This window comes from Larus michahellis, chromosome 1 (genome assembly GCF_964199755.1).
Source record: "Larus michahellis chromosome 1, bLarMic1.1, whole genome shotgun sequence".
Lineage (NCBI taxonomy): Eukaryota > Metazoa > Chordata > Aves > Charadriiformes > Laridae > Larus > Larus michahellis.
The window spans coordinates 23,251,311-23,268,134 of NC_133896.1; the positions used below are offsets into that span (position 1 = coordinate 23,251,311).

General features: G+C 44.6%; 1 protein-coding gene across 3 annotated transcripts in view; it reads left to right on the forward strand.

The window, feature by feature from the left end:
* The first annotated feature begins 667 nt into the window (after positions 1–667).
* The window catches only part of GRM8 (glutamate metabotropic receptor 8), a 357,470-nt gene continuing 341,313 nt past the window's right edge, over positions 668–16,824 (forward strand). The window contains exons 1-2 of one of the 3 annotated variants that reach the window (XM_074593173.1): positions 668–1,038; positions 7,853–8,698. In XM_074593173.1, the coding sequence (XP_074449274.1) occupies positions 8,189–8,698 (510 nt within the window). In that variant the 5' untranslated portion in view covers positions 668–1,038; positions 7,853–8,188. Of the gene's footprint in view, positions 1,039–2,402; positions 2,611–6,632; positions 6,711–7,852; positions 8,699–16,824 lie in introns of those variants that run through there. The other 2 variants (XM_074593253.1, XM_074593342.1) reach the window with 2 other exon arrangements.

Consider the following 16,824-nt stretch of genomic DNA (forward strand, 5'->3'; position numbering starts at 1 on the left):
CCCCGGGCGGAGCGCGGGTGCCCGGCGGGGGGCGGGCGGTGCCGGCCGCGGGCTGCCCCGACGGCGGATCCGGCGACCCGGCGAGGGGAAGGAGGGCCCGGAGCCACAACCCGCTGCCGGCTGGGGTTTCTCATGGAACCGAGCCGTGCCGGGGGAGCGCTGTGCCGAGGAGCTTTGTACCTAGTAGCTCCGTGCCGGGGAGCGCTGTACCGAGGAGCTCCGTGCCAGGAAGCTCTGTATCGGGGAGCGCCGTGCCGGGGAGGGCCGTACCGGGGAGGGCCGTGCCGGGGAGCGCTGTACCGGGGAGCGCTGTACCGGGGAGGGCCGTGCCGGGGAGCGCTGTACCGGGGAGCGCTGTACCGGGGAGGGCCGTGCCGGGGAGCGCTGTACCGGGGAGCGCTGTACCGGGGAGGGCCGTGCCGGGGAGCGCCGCCGCCTTCAGCACCGAGAACAGCTACAAGTGCGGGGTCGCCACCGCCCCGCCGTGCCCGGGGCCGCCGAGCCGCGGGGCTCCGGGCGGGGACCCCGCTCCGCCGGGGAGGGGGGACGGACCGGCAAGGGAAAGGAACGGGAGGGGGGTGGTGAGGGCGGAGGCCGGGGGGAGGCGTTTTCTTACTTGGCTGCGAACGGCACGGCCGGGCCGGTGCGTGGGTCCGCCGCTGCCATTGAGCGGCGAGGCGGCAGAGGGTGGATATCGTCACGGGGGCTGAGCCACCGGTCCCAAAAAGTTGGGTTGGGTTTGTTTTTTTTTTTTTTAAATTTTTTTTTTTTTTTTTAGGCGAGGGGAGGAGGAATAAGGAAGGAGACAGTGGAGCAGGTTCGGCTTGGCTAATCGCGAGTGTTATGCAGCACGACTGAAATCGCTCTCCTGGATACCTGTCCCAGGCTGAGCTCCTGCATATTAAGCTGACGCTACCGGGGGAAGCTATTTGAGACGAGGGTTGTACAGAAATTACCTCATGCTATTCCCGATCAGCGCCGAGTATTAATTCCCGTGACCTCTGCAGTAATATGGATATGCAACTCTTTTCGATCAAGGTATTTGTGTATGTGCGTGTGTCTGCTTTAGTTCTTATTTTAAGGGCAGAGGTGTCCACAAATAATGCAAGTTTTACCTCGGCTAACGTTTTTGGGCTGGACAATCCACTCCGCCTGCTTCGTGGCGCCGGGGGCTTTTGGTTTTTTGCTTTAATTATTTATCATTTTTATTGTCGATATCCTCCCCCAGTCAGCTCTGTCGAAAGAGATCCCGGGCACGCACAGCAGCGAGCAAAAAGGGAGGGTATCGGTGCTCCTGAAGAGTGAGATCTCCCCTTTGCCTCCTTAACAGGGTCCTCTCCCACCCCCGAGAGCAGGGAGGGGGGCACAGGGGTTCCCCCGCGCTCCCCGCCGTCCTGTTCACGTTTCGCTGGCCGGGAGGGAGGAGGGGGCTCCCGCCGCCCCGAGGGGACGGGGCCAGCCCTGCCCGCCGCCCTCAACTTCTCGCTCGGCTCCGGGGCCGGGGTGGGGCGACCTGCGGCCGCCCGCCCGTACCGCACCGCTTGCCGGGTGGGCTCCGCTGCCTCGGCTCCGTGGGGGAGACCCTCGTGTCCCTGGGGTGGGAAGGGGATGGGGGATTCCCGCCGGGCTCCGGGGGCTTCCTCGCCTCGAGGAAGAGGGTGTGAGGCTGCGCCGGCCGACGGCGAGGGGTTAGCTGTCCCCGGCGCGGAGCAGCATCCCCCAGCGCTGGCATGTGCTTGTTGCGGGAATCCGAAGTGTTGGCAGGTGAATGTATAACGCGGTTAAAAAAAAAAAATCCAAACAAAACAACAAACACCCCCCTAGCCCCCCCAGTACAACTCAAGTAATAAAAATCCATCAATGACCCAAAGTGCATGCAAATCCGGCGTTGCCATTTTGGAGTTCGCAAGCTTCTGACCTCCGTGACTGGGGATTCATTAAAAGAGACTTAGGTTTTCATTGAGGGGGAACAGAAGCGCATTAAAGCTGACCACTTGATGCAAGGAGAGGAAGGAATCGCCGGCGGCTGTAAATAAAACGCGACGCTTGTTTTCGCACCGCCGCCGCGGAGGTGCGGTGCTCCCGGCCGGGGCTCCGGGGGGAACAGCCGGAGCCTCCGCGTCAGCCAGGACATCCGCATGTCCCCGCCGCCGGCCGGGCACGGACCGCCCCGGCTGCAAGGCCGCGGGGTGAAGCGGTGTAAACTCGTCCTACGACCGCTACCGGGAAGGAGCGAGGCCGCGGGGGAGCCGCGCCGAGGCTGTGCCGGAATCCCTCACCAATAGACGCCAGCTGGGGTAGGGATGAGCCTGGGAGGAGAGAGAAAAAAAAAATATAATAATAATAAATAGCTCGGCTAAGTGAAGTGGAGAACAATAGGGGGCTCCCTTCAAGGGAGAAACACCGCGGGGATGGGCGATGGTGGTGGAGGTACGCGGGGAGAGGCGGCTCGCCCAGCCCCGGGGGCGCTCCCCGGGCCCCTCCGCCGGGCGGGGCCGGCCGGCGCCGGGCGGGCTGCGCTAGCCCTTCCTCGGGCCCAGAAAGGTGCCGGGATGCGTTAGGAGCCGAAAGGCAGCCGGGAAAAGCACGGAGGAACCGCACGGAAAGCCGGTGCGTGGCCGCGTGTTTGCTCCCGGCGGGGCGCGCCGGGCGGGGAGGGGGCCAGAGCGCGGTGCGAGGTGCGGAGTGCTGAGCGGGATGCGCGGGGTACGGAGGACTGGGTGCGCGGAGTGCTGGGCGGGATACGCGGGGTGCGGAGTGCTGGGCTGGGTGCGCGGAGTGCGGTGCGGAGTGCTGAGCGGGATGCGCGGGGTGCGGAGCGCTGTGCGGGATGCGCGGAGTGCGGTGCGGAGCTCGCCGCGACCTGGGCTCCCCGGGGGACGCGGCCGCTCGCCAGCGCCGCCGCCGGGGTCGGGCACGGGCACGGGCACGGGGGGGTGGGTTTCCCGCAGGGTGTGCCGGGACGATTTCGACGGGCGGCTGCGTTTCTCGGGGCAGAGCCCCTCACCCGGGGCACTGGGCTGCGCTACCAGCGCCTGCTCTGAGCCCAGCTGTGCCGGCTGGGGAACGGGAGTCTGGTGGGAAGAGGGTAAAATGAGAACAAAAACAAGAGGGAAAGCTCTCCTAGGCTGCCTGGGAAAATCTCCTTGATCATCACTTGCCAGACCAGAGGTGAAACCAACTCCAAAAGTGTTAATATTGATGGGGTTTATTCAGCTGCGAGACCAGGCAAGGGCAGAGGGAAATATTTGATGCTGTTTCCTTTTTAAAAATCATAAACCCCTGTTAGTCTCACCCTGGCAGAAGGACCTGTGCTGGCTTTTAGCAGGGTAGCTTGTTTGGAAAATGGATATTTTCAGGGTAGAAAGTGAAGGCAGGTGCTCAGGGGTATTTGAAAAGAGGCTGATCAGACTGAGTGGAGACATTTCTCTCACAGTGCACCAGGAGGAAATAGTTCCTGTAAACGAGATGCTGAGGGTGACTCGCCTTGAAGCCCTGATTATTGTGTAAAGGTTACCTCTGTGGCAGGGGCACAGCAAATCATTACAGAAGAGCTGAGGTAGATAAGACTGCTTACATCAGGGAAGAATTCTCCTGCAAGTTAGGAGTTGCGATGTCAAGGCCTAAGGTTTTCCAAATTCCCTTTTGTTGTCAGCAAAACCCATTAATCTTCCATATGTGTCGGGTTACTGTATGCAGGTGGCAACTCTTTACCTGCTCTGTGCGGAGATTCAGCTATTTGTTCATCACTGAATGCTGTGCAGGAGAAAAGAGGCAACTTTTATGAACATTAAAAAGAACATTAGCAAGATAATTCTCATTTGATAGTTTGGAAGTAACATCGGTAGCATAAGCACACTTTTGCAATTTTTTTTTTCTCCTCAGAACTTCATAATGGAAGACGCTGTTATTTTGTTTTCATTCCGTAAAACCAGACTAGTTTTGCATTGACTGGACAATCTGATGTTTTGTGAAAGCAGAAATAGGTTTTCACCCTAAACTTTCACAGAATATTGGTTTTGTTTTATTTTAGTGCAGTTTAAACGTGCTTCAAATGCAATGACAAATGAATTTTTTGGCTTCAAACAAAATTTTAAGTACTTTTTCTCAGATGTTTCCCCACACACACACACTGCATAGCTTTTTGTTGTCACTCAGTAACAGGTTCATGTGAGTCTGACAGACAACGTCAATTAAAAAATGTTCCATGAAGTTCAGTGACCACGTTTTCCTGCTTATGCTGCAGAGAGTAGTTCTTGTTCCTGCGGCTGTCTGTAACGTGAGATTTTTTTAAACAATATTTCCAGATGAAGATATCAAATCTTTCTATATGATTTCAGCCATGACTCCAGTGCCGGCTGAAGATGGCTCTTTCAGGAACCTCGTTACCAAAATAGAGACACTGTCTATATTTATTAAAGTATTTATCTGTCACTCTCGGCTCGTTATTTAGACCTGTTCGTTAACATAAAGAACTCCCATAATGAGCCCATCTCTCAGTGCAGTGAGTCTGTGGCTGGAAGAGTGACCGGTCCTGGTACATGCCGATACACTGACTCTGGCAACGTGGTACCAAAATACCCATCCTTGAATACCACATATCTCATAAAGCTGAAAGATTTTTACGAAGGAAGTAATTTCAGAACCAGACACTACATGCAGAAGTTTCCATGTCCTCTGTCTTGCAGTACCCCGCCTCCTTAGGTTTAAAAATAAATATATATTCTAGCAGAACGAGTGGAGGTTTGTGCTGAAATACTGACTTTAAAAATAGCAGTATGTTCTGATAATGCCAGATATGTTTAATGAATTAAACCCGGGAGAAGCACGTATTCCAAGGTGACTGGAAGAGAGGCTTTGTGGTGCTCTTACTCTTGGACTGTGCTGGGGAAAGGTGTGAATTTCTGCTCTGAAGTCATGTTTCTAGTGAACACCAACTACTACAGTGAGGAATCTGTCAAATCGAGAATATATTTGCATTAATTCAAACTTTTACGGTCAATTGGAAAAGGACAGCGTTTTACTTCGAATGAAATCTCCGCACATGAGGAAAGTTCATTCAGGCTTTATCGCCCAGAGGCCCGTGCTTTTTCACTAAAATTCATTGATAAAAATGGAATTCATTTAGATCAGCTGCTTTCTGCTTAGCTACACAGGCTTACCACATTCTGTAAAAGTTAATATTAATCAATATATGAAAAGCAGTGTGGCATGAATAAATTAGGCAGTGTAATAGAAGCTTTTGCTTCTTAGGTAACATAAAAAAAAGACTAAAATGTCTTAAATTTTTAAAAAGAACATTTTAAAGTTTTATTTCTGTTTTATAGACAAGCTGTGGACACTTGCAGCAAAGAAACGTACTTTTTCAGGAAAACGTGCAAGCTGAGGCAGAGCGATTAATGCTTATGTAGACTATAATGTTGAAAAATGCTTATTATCAAGTCATTTGGCTTTCAGTCCGTTCCAGATAAGGTATTGGATGAAGGATATTGGGCTCACTGTAGCTGCTCCATTGTTGTTGGAATTTGAGTTGTAATAATTGAATTCATCACTATTTGTTTGCACAAAGACTGGCAGTTGCTTTAATTTCTGGGCATTCTTTGGCTGTAAGGAATTGACCTGAGGCTGAGCAAGAGAAAAAACAGCATTTCTTTCCTTCATGAATGTTTTTGCTTTTTCAGTGGTGCTTTCTTGTTCTCCGTACAGCATGAAATAAGAGCAGGCTTATCTTTTATTCCCTCGGAGGATTGCTCCCTGTATGGATTGTACATACATGCACAGGCTAATGAGTTGGTTGTTCATTGTGGAAGCAGAAAGGAAATTGCCTCTGTGTCTATTTTAGGTGTAGCTACAACTTTTACTCTTTACTATTTTGAACCCTTAACTGTGTTTTTCTGCTAAGGCAATCAAGACAGCAGACAGTTGTGTCTAGTTAATAGTGAATGAAGTCTTTTCTCTGTAGCGTGGGCAGAGAAGAAACATCCCATGGGGCTGAATCAACTCACTCGGTGACAGACAGTCAAGTTCCTCCCTTTGTGACTGAGTCTGGGTTCAGTTCATGGGGCCAAAGCCTGGTCAGATTTGTAAACTGTGTGCCCAGAAGGAGCCAAAGGAGAACGACGGGATTATCACATAAACCGCCACAGATTTTGTTTCATTTAGATTCAACCCGGGGCCCAATTCAAGCAAAAACTAAAAGTTAAGAGGCACTGAAAGTCTTGTGTGCTGCTGTTCCTGATTGCAGTGATTTTATTCACACCCATTAAACAAGTTTCGTTTTCAAGTCGTTGCTCTGTTACCAAATCACAGCGAGGTACCTTTACATTCAATAGAGGACTTTCCATTGTGAATCTTTTTCTCAGGTCTTCAAATAACCACCATTTGAGAACTCTTCTTTAGCTTTTGTGAGCTTTGTAGTATCATTTGGGGAAAAAAACATGTAACAAAATAAAAGTAAGAAGAGGATGATCATTTTAAAGCAGTATAAAACCACATTTTGAGTATTGTTACCAGATAATACACTAAAATCTTGAGGAAAATATTTCAAAATGTCTTTGAAAAACAATATAGTTGTCTATAACTGCCTTCTAATTTTGTCTAAAATTCTTTTAATTTGATCATGTTTTTGGTAGGAACCAGTCAGATCACTAGGGACAAAGTACGTATCTACAGATGAGCCTGTTGCCTGGATTTTCTTTATAGGGAGCGAGGTAGGCACTTGTTCAATGTGATTAATTTCATAATAAATAAGATTTTTTTAAAGAAAAGGATCTGGTGAATTGCAGCCTAGGACATCTGCTGCTCTCCATAGCCTGTAACAGGTGCCTTGAGAGACTGGCTCAGTTGAAGTTGCTCACTGTGTGCCTATCTATTAGGATTAAGGAAAATTAATTCCCTCTGTCTTCTCCTCAGAGGTCTAAAAATGTATTCAGGCATGTGTAATTTTGTTAAATAGTGAAATAAATAAATGCCACTCACTCACTTGAGAATTAAAGTGGGGGCAATTTGGAAATTTTTGTAACATTCAGTCAGGTGTGTAGGTATGCAGGCTGAAATCTTGATCTCGTTAAAATCAGTGGGACTTCTCCAGATGTCAGTGGGGGCGCAACATTGTTCCTATTTAATCTGGTCAAAATGCAAGCAAATAATAGAGATCTTGTTAATGTTGGACCTCAGCTCAAATGAAATATTGGAAAGGGAATACTGGATGTTCTGCTGGTTTCCTAACAGAATACATTGTGCTCTCTTTGCTTAAGAAATCAGCTACCTTTTCATAAAAGTAATTTAGTATTAGAAATTATCTGGAAGGCATTTTGGATATATAGTAAGCCCAGAAGAAAGTGAATTCCACTGGAGAAATAATCAGTTTAATATCCAAATGAATTGAATGTGGTTGTACCGCAGCAGCTGAAGAGCGTACTTAAATTCAGGAGCCTTGATTACTCCATTGTCATAAATGGAACCTCTCCGTGAGTGAGAGTGTAAGTGGTTATTGTGCTTCTGTAGGCTGGAAGAGAATGATACAGCAAAACAGAAAATACAACGTGTTATGGATCAAATCTGTTTCTGGATGTCGTGCAATGCGAAGGTAAATACGAATTACGGGTTGGTATCTGAACACCAAGCTAAGTTTAGTTCCCCTGATTTGGCTTTTGCGCTGCCGGTATGATCAATTTCTCGGCTTGTAGCGCAGTGCAGCCAGGTGTTCAAATTCACAGAAGGCCAAAAATTACTCCCGTATGGAATATCAAAAGTAAAACCTAGGCGACGTAACTCATATTCAAAAGTAAATACACTGTGTGAGAAGTGTGAAACTGCTGCTCTAAATGGTATTTCTCACTGTTTTTTTCAGAAGTACCTCAGCTGCGGGGCAAAATGCAAGGGCATGAGCTACTGACCTCCTCTTAGCATCAGGACCAGAGATACTACCCTGCACTTCACCATCAGTTAAGAGCAATTGAAAACCACCTCTCGGAAAAGCTCATCAACCCATGACATCAGTGAACATCTTTTGTAAAACACGTTTTATGTACTTCTGCTGAGATACATTTTCTACCTACCACATGGTTCTATATTACTTACTGGGCACTGATGGTATCCTCCAGAAAGTGCAGCTTCGAATGGTCAACCTCATCCTTTAGCAAGAAGAAAATCTGGATACTGGCAAGCAACAAAGTCTTCAGAGAAAATGGTATACGAAGGAAAACGATTAGTTTCCTGCCATTGTTTCTTCCTGTTAACAGCCAAATTCTACTGGATACTCACCCTGATGCAAAGAACTCATGGCCAGGAATATGCCCACTCCATCCGACTAGATGGGGACATCATCTTGGGAGGACTGTTCCCCGTCCATGCAAAAGGGGATAGAGGGGTGCCTTGTGGGGAGCTCAAGAAGGAGAAAGGGATCCACAGACTAGAGGCAATGCTGTATGCAATCGATCAGATTAATAAAGACCCTGATCTTCTTGCCAATATCACCTTAGGTGTCCGGATCCTTGATACGTGTTCCAGGGACACTTATGCATTGGAACAATCCTTAACATTTGTGCAAGCATTGATAGAAAAAGATGGTTCAGATGTGAAGTGTGCTAATGGTGACCCACCTATTTTCACTAAGCCAGACAAGATATCAGGTGTGATAGGTGCTGCAGCAAGTTCTGTGTCCATTATGGTCGCAAATATTTTAAGACTTTTTAAGGTAAGGAACATTTTATATCTTTCTTTTAAATTTCAAGCACAACGAAATAAGTGAGCTGATCGTATTTTATTACCTTCAAAAAAGAAAGGACTTTTTTAGATTCAGAAATCTGAAATTACTTGTTTGCCCTTCCAAAGCAAAGGGGAAAAAAAAAAAAGAGCAACGATTGCAGACCCTAATTTAAGGTGCCAAATGCCTCTTTTGAAGTTCTGAACAACCAGAGCACATTTTAATTCTTTAGGGATTTGTATCCTTATTTTTTTACTACTCACATTTGCTCCATATTGAGCGTTTATGCTCATCAAGACTAGGTTGGGATTGATTTCCCAAATTTCCAGGAGAATGAAATACAAGGTTTAAGCACAAATCCATTTGTAGGAGGATCAGATAATTTCCCTAAATAGGAAGATATGACAGTAATAATCTAATGCTATTGATGTTCATGTCTAGCCAAATGAAGTGTAGTGAAATATCTTTGATTTCCTTGAGATCTTAACCTCCTGCATATTTTTCACAAGGTGATATTTTTTTCCAGACTTTGTTATCACTCTGTGAGACATTACTTTTGGACAATAGTTCTACTAGCGTTTCCTTCCATGTACTTTATTCAGCTCTAGTGTTGTAAATAATGGAAAAGCAAACCTGCCACTTTTAAACTTGCCAAGTTAGATGGGAAGATGAACACATTCTAATCAATCAACTTAGCTGTAACAGACCAGGCAGCAGACATTTAATTTTTAGTCCTGTGCAATGGCAAACAGATGATGGTAAGTTGAGGACTTTTTTCTACACATGGAATGACTGTAACTTTTGCCTGAGTCTACTACTGTCCTATCGCTCCCTGTTATTCAGACTCATTCCTTCTGTTCAGAAATCTTGCCTTGTGTCCTACAACTTCACACCCACCAAAGACCACTTACAGACCATTTCTTTGACTTCGGTGGAGAAGGTTCTGGTAATGTTAAATATTGCTGTTACGTACTTTGAAAAGTGTTGCGCTTGTTTTCTAATTGTTGCAACCGAGAGATTGGATTAGAAGTAAGGAAAGAGTGTTGTGGGTTTTTTTTTTTTTTTTGGAAGGTTTCTCAAATTGGCAAAGAGTGTTTCAGTCATTTAAAGGGAGATTTTTGTCCTTCCCTCTGGTTCTCCCATGAAGGGCGTAGTGTTGGATTTACAGTTCAGCAGAGGAGCAAAGTGTCTGCTGGGTTGCGGTCAGGTGCTCGTTACAATCTCAAAACTGACCCCTAGCTGCACTGACTGCATAGGTTTGAGGGTAGCGGACTTGTTCCAGTGATACGTTTTGCTCCTGAAAATCAAGTACACAAAACTGAGCTAAGACTTAAAAATGTTCTATACAGAGAGCACCTCTGGAGCCATGCCTAGTGGGGGAGGCCTGTCTTTCCTGGAAACAATCATGCGTGCTGCAGGAGGTGCCTATTTTTAATTTCACATCATTTTTTGAAGTTGTGTTACCCTATTAAATAATGCATAGTTCTGAAGTAATGATTGATGGAACGGTCACTTTAATACCCATCATAATGCAGGGCCACGTAGACTACCGCTTACGTCCAGTTTTGAGTTGAATTCAGTGCCATAGACTGATTTAAGAAACTAAGCCTTGTAAGACATGCATTAACTGTGAATTAAGAGCAGCAAGAAGGAAAGAGGCCTATGAATTGTCTAAGATAGCGGCAATTTGTCTTCTGAAACCATGACAGCTACCTCCTGATTTCCATTATGCAATAAGATTGCAAATAACGTTCTACTGCAGTCTTAATCAATAGAGGGTCACATGATATCCCCTCTGGGGAAAGATTTTATTTACCCATTTAATTGATGTAACACAGCTGCTGGCAAAAGGAGGAGACATCTCTTTTAGTTTTAATTATAGATCCTGCACGAATATTCTTAATAATGTAAAAAATGACAAATTATACCCTTTAATGTCTGATGTTGGACATGCATCTGAAGCATGTTTTTACACCTTCCTCTCAGAAGTAGATCTGTTATCTCTGCATGAGTAAAGGCTTCTGGATAAGGCCCTTATTTAGCAGCGCTATAGAAACTGTTCACAATGGTTATAGTCAAGAAGATTAGGAAATTAAGGGTCATTTGCCAGAAATATAGACATAAAATCCAGTTTGGGTTGTACTCAGACCAAAGACATGGGCTGAGATTCTCAGCTGATGCATCACCACAGCTCTTCAGCTGAGGACCAGGACCTTGGTCAATGCTCACAAACCGTCCAGGTATGAAATTGTGTTTACTGTATCTTGGTATATGTCAAGGCTGGGCACTCAGCTGGTGTAAATGCCTGTACTTTCATTGAAGTCGGTAATCACCACCATGCAAATGCCTGTTTCCATTATATCCAGGATGAGTATGATTCATCTGTATTTCTGTCTAACAGTTCTATTCAGCAAGTTGAACCTGCAATTTGAAGTTCAGTATTGCTTTAATATCTACTCTGAAGTTCCTAAATGTCAGGACTACATATTTTTTGAGAACATTGTCACCCAGAGAAATTTTAATCTGTGAAGAAACTGTGAGAAGTATATTATATCACTCATCGTGAATACACAAACAAAGGTAGCCTGAGAAATAGTAGGCTCAGCAGCTCAGATTTTCATGCTGCTATTTTTCTTTTTATTGCCATTTTTTTTCCTTTCTTTTATTGATTTTACAACTTAAAATATACAGGTCAATAGTCCTACCTGATGATCTGGTGGACAGCATAAGCTGATTGATAGTCATGGTATCCTTTTATCTAAGTGTTTTCATGAGAATAGGAGAGGGACGGCACCACAGAAAATGACCTTGATCTGTAGCCTTTCTCCTGGTCAAATGGTTCACCTTGAATTCTTCTCTGTCCTTTCTCCTTTTGTGAATTTCCAGGCACACCACTGTTTAGCAGGTGATTTTCTGCCCTTAGTAGGTCTGAAACATTATGGTCCAAATTTGTACAGCCTAAATTTCACCTGTTGATGGCTTTAGACCTTTCAGAGGCACTTTACAAACAGGAAACATTCGAGGAATTAACTGTTTTAAAGTGGACCTATTATTACTCTGGTTCTTAATGCAAAAAAAAAAAAATTGTGTGAAACAGTTGCTTATTAAGCTTTCAGAACTTGGAGGTACTCTTGCTAGAAATATAGTGGAAGAAGGAGAGGACCTTTAGAGCAGATCACAGGACTGTGCTGGGTAGTAACACAGTAGCTACCCACTCAAACAGTTCTCTCTGGATCTCAGGACAGATTGTCCCCAGTTGAAGTTATTGGTTTACCATTTAATGGTTGTTTATGTCAGAGAGCACCAAGAGTGGGCTGCTTCACAAGGGAAATTGAGATAGGAGATGAGGGGACAGCAAGGCAAGAAGGGCAATGGTCTCACAAGTGCGGACACAGCCTCACCTGACTAAGAAAACCAAAATCAAGTTCAGCAAACAGTCCAGTGATTGCCAGACAAGTCCATAGTAGTGAGGTAGGTTGATGGTCAACCAGGAAGTCAGGTCAGTGAGGCAAGGCTGGGATCAGCAAGGCAAGGTCATGGTCAGCAAGGTACATGGCCAGCAGCATAGCTCAAGCAGGAGCCCAGGCAAGGGCCAGAGCTGAAATGCAGCTGTTGAGCAAACAAGGAGGACAGAGGTCCTGATGAGGCTTCTCGTTGCTCTTCCTCACAACTTAGCTGTTTTCCTGGGCTGAGTGAGGGTCACGTATCTGCACCATATTGGAGATGACCTTGAACACATGGAGCAAAATCCAGGGCTGGGGAAGGAAGAGTGTTGTACGCCCTGTTGGTGCATTCAGGGTCTTGACTTTTTTTTAGCATTTCGAATGTCAGTGACTAAAAATTGCACAGACAGGCTCAGGCCAGTCTCTTTCCTTTCTTCTGGTGCACCAGGAGCTGCTCTTTCCCCTTGGTAACAGAAGGTGACATTGTTTAATTTTTTTTTTTTTTTCATTCTGGAAATCCTGCTGCCAAGTTGTTTTCTGTTTGGCTGATAGGATCTATCAAGGGGATGGCTGTCCCCATTGCCAACTTTCACTAGCACAAAGGCAACTTTTCTATTGAGTAGATCACTCAAAATCTTACTCTTGCCTGCTTCTCTGGCTTTGTGTCACTGACATTTTGGCTTCCTGTAGGGTACTCAGGCATGGCCAGGTGGTAACTGTTAGCTTCTTTGTGTGATGCTTACAAGCATTTGGGCTATTCTCAGTCCCTCAAAACTTGTCATGGAGGAAACAAGAGACTCTGTAACATAGCTTACTTCATGTGCTATGTTCCCTGTATTCAAGGCTTCTACTTGTTTAATGTCTGAATAACTCATGTCAGTGGATAAAATCTGCCGGAAAAAAGGAGAGCCATTTGTTTATGCCAGTATTGTCCCATCTAAAAACCTCACGCTATTTCTGAACTCTTTGGTACACTCCATCTGTCACCTTCACACATCTTCTCGCCAGTGTCACACTGGGAGCAGCCTTGGGATGATGGTTTGCATGTGAATTGAGATGGGTGGACAGTATGCTTGGTGAATTGTGATCTTAAGTTTTATGTATATATTTATATACATGTGTATAAAGCCAAAACATTCATCATCAGTTTTATTCCTTGCCTTGCCGTGCTTTACCTTGCCTTTTGCTTTTCCTTGCCCTTTGTTTTCTCCTCTTTTCCCAAGACTAAATGACTTATTTCCTCTTTTTTGTCAAATTCCGTTCGTGCTGCACCACTATAATCCACTTTAATAGCTGCTGTCTAGAGGGACCAGTATTCACGTTGTGCACATTTGCTTTATACATTTCATACACGTTCACCTCTTCAGAAGTACAGGTACAAATGACATTATGGAGTTACTCTTTCAACTTTATGTGCAACCATCCCAAAATGCAAGGGATAGTTTCTTTCAGTAAATCTAGAAGCGAATGCATTAGTTCTCAATGCATTCGGTTTATTTGCTCTCATTATTTCCTTGCCTCAGTCTGTGTTTTCGCGTCATCTTTGGCTGGCAGCCTTGCACAGCTACCAGGCTGTACCTGGATGATGCTTTTTTTAGGCTCAGTTGCAAGTCTTTTTATGTTTGGCTGCCATTTGGTGCTCTTGCTGCTTTGTGTTGCAGACCTGCGGGAATCAGCAGACAGGCCTCCCAGAAACGAGGGCATTGCCATCGTACAGAGCCAAACCTCACGGAACTGCATAGATACAGGGCTATGTATTTAATTGTGGCAATAGAGGGCATCTCATGATTGAAGGGAACACGATGTGATGCTTAGGGACATGGTTTAGTGCTAGGTTAACTGTTGCGCTCAACAGTCTTTAAGGTCTTTTCCAACCTGAATGATTCTATGATGTAAATAAAATGTAGTAACGTTTTACCACATAATTTCAGGGAGCGCATACATATTTTCTGAGGCAACCCGAAATGTACACAGATGCTGACTCTAGATCTATGGAAATTTTTGCACCTCGTGAGCACTACTGACTTCAGAGGCTCTAGAGAGATGCAGGAGTCAGTCTCTTCCATATCTGACTGCAGAACCTTTCCGTAAAGGAAGAGCTTTACCATATAAGAATTGAAGAACAGGCTCAAGATTTTTACCCTACATATTGGCATTCATTAATAAAAAATTTTCTTAAACTGATTAAACCCACCAGTTTTCTGTTCACTGTGTCACGCTACATTTGTCAATAACGTTTTCCGCTGCAGAGCATTTGAAATTTGAAATAGCGTGATTTTTTTTGGTGGTTAAAACATATGTGAAAAATCTTGTGTGAAGTGTGAAGAAAAATTGTTGTTAGTAGGGAGAAGACGACTGAAACATTTTGAAATCAGCTCTTGAGATGAACAGATTTGTTTTACTTTTGTTCTAGGTAATATTTTCACTTTCTGAATCATTTTTAATTATAAAAGGAACCCATTGCCAATACATCCCATTTAATTTTATAGTGTTTTTTTTGTAGCTTATTACAAGCACATATCTGTTTAGTGCCTAAGCATCTTGTCTTGTTATTGGCTGGAAAATACCATTATGATAATTCCATGTTTTCTGTTTTTTTTTTTTCTTTCTGTTTTTTCATAATTCAGCTTCTTTTATATAGAAAAAAACATTAATATCTCTTTGTATTTCCATGGTAGTAGGTACTTTATTATGCAAAAAACCCCTTTTAATTCAACTGTTATTCTTCTGTCAGTACCAGGTTAAATGTGTTAAATGGTCAAGAGAGGCAAACACCAGGTCAACACCGATATAAAATTATAGGTACAAGAGATACTTTGCAAGTATCAATAATGAAACAGTTGGGAAATTTTTTACTTGCAGCCAGAGGAAATAATGGGTTTTCTGTTTCTGTGAAAACTGCTAGGACTGATTAGCATCAAATTTTATTTGTGCTAAGCTGCTTGAGGCAAGGGAGTACAAAAGCAACTTGATGCATTCATTTAGTATTTTACAGTATATTAGTTCCTTAAATATTCCTCTAAAGATTTAATATTTTTAGTCTTCTCCCATTCCTGGATGGAGCTATAACTATTGGTTTGAGCAAAGGGGCGATCTGGTTTTCTGGATTATTTTCCACGTTTGTCATTAGTTTGCTACAAGGCTTGAGAAGCATCTCTTGACCTTTTTGTGCTTCTCTTCTGTCATTTTGATTTGCTTGTATTTAACCATTTCACAGGAACAATCAGAAGCTTGATTAACGTTAGTTAAATGATTTGAGATATTTCCCCTGTTTCTGTAGGCAAGCTGAAGCTGTTTTGATGTCATCCCATCACCACGGTATGTCAGCACCTTACAAAGAGAGTGCAGCTATTAAAGACCAATGGTCTGATTTTTTTTCTCTAATTCCCTGAGGGCGGTTGGCACTAGATATATAAGAAAGAGATATATATACATCTTTCCCTCACCTGAAGGAAACCGCATATGTGGAGAGAATTATTTCACCCTTTCATGGCTGACTTTTTGCTGAGTTCCTACCACCGTATGAGGGTTGTTTGTATGTGACCGAGGCCCCTGAGTTATTAGTGAAATAGCACCTGTATTAAAATAGGTATCAGTTGCAATTTGACAAAGAAGATGACCAAAAGGCTGAGAGGAGTCTAGGGCTCACTTGCACAGAAACACAAAGTCTGCAGTGGGTTTTTTTAAAGATCTTGTGTTAATAGGAAGAACTGTTTATGTCTTTTCTAGTAAACAAAATGTACCTGGCATAGTTCTCTGGCACAGACAATCCACATCCACGTCATAAAATCTCTGTTCCCACAAGTCATGGGGTTGCACGCAAACTGCTGGGAGGGAATGACTCCTGACCCATGCTGACTCCTGAAGCCTGTCTGGAAATTGGGAGAGTGCTGGCTGGTGCAGGCTGCGGCTGAGCTATGGACCGTCCGGACAGTTCAGGGGTGGAGGCGGTTGAGCTGCTGCTGAGGGATGCGCTCTGAAATGATGTGATTTACCAGCGTAGATGTTGCTGCCGATTTCTCGGGACAGAGCCCCTCTGCTCCTACGTCAGACGGCAGGGAAGCCAAGAAACCGCAAGGATCATTGATGCTGTTTCAGTGTTTTAGTACAGCAATGTTAGTTTTATTAGCCACGATGAGAACTAAATTAAGACTTATTTTTTTTTCCCTGGTGGATAATTGTTTCAGTACAGTGACAGCTGTGCAATGTGAATAGTCCTGCATTCTGACTGTCGTCAGAAACCAGGCACTATTGTGTGTTACATCCAACTGGTAGATTTTGTGGGTTTGTGTATTTCCATCCTCATTATTTTCCCTAAAGCACATTGTGCTTTTAGGATTAAACTGGTTTAGAGTGCTTAAATGTATATCCTTGTGTTTGCTAGCATTTATCAGGGAAAAAAAAAGTCATCCAAACAACAGTCTTTTACTGAAGGACACTAATTCCACATGAATGAATTAAATAGCCAAGAGCAAAATGCTCCTCTGGGCTGGGATCTACATATGCTCCCAGATCAGAAAAGCAAGATATTATGTCCCTTATCCTTCCGACAGTACAATTAAGCATTTAAGTGAGGCCTTAAATTAGGAAGCTGTTTGCCCTTGGCTTCCTGTGTCCTCAATAGAATAAAATTCTTTCAGAGGGGGACTGGATCAGGTCTATGAGTGTGGATGC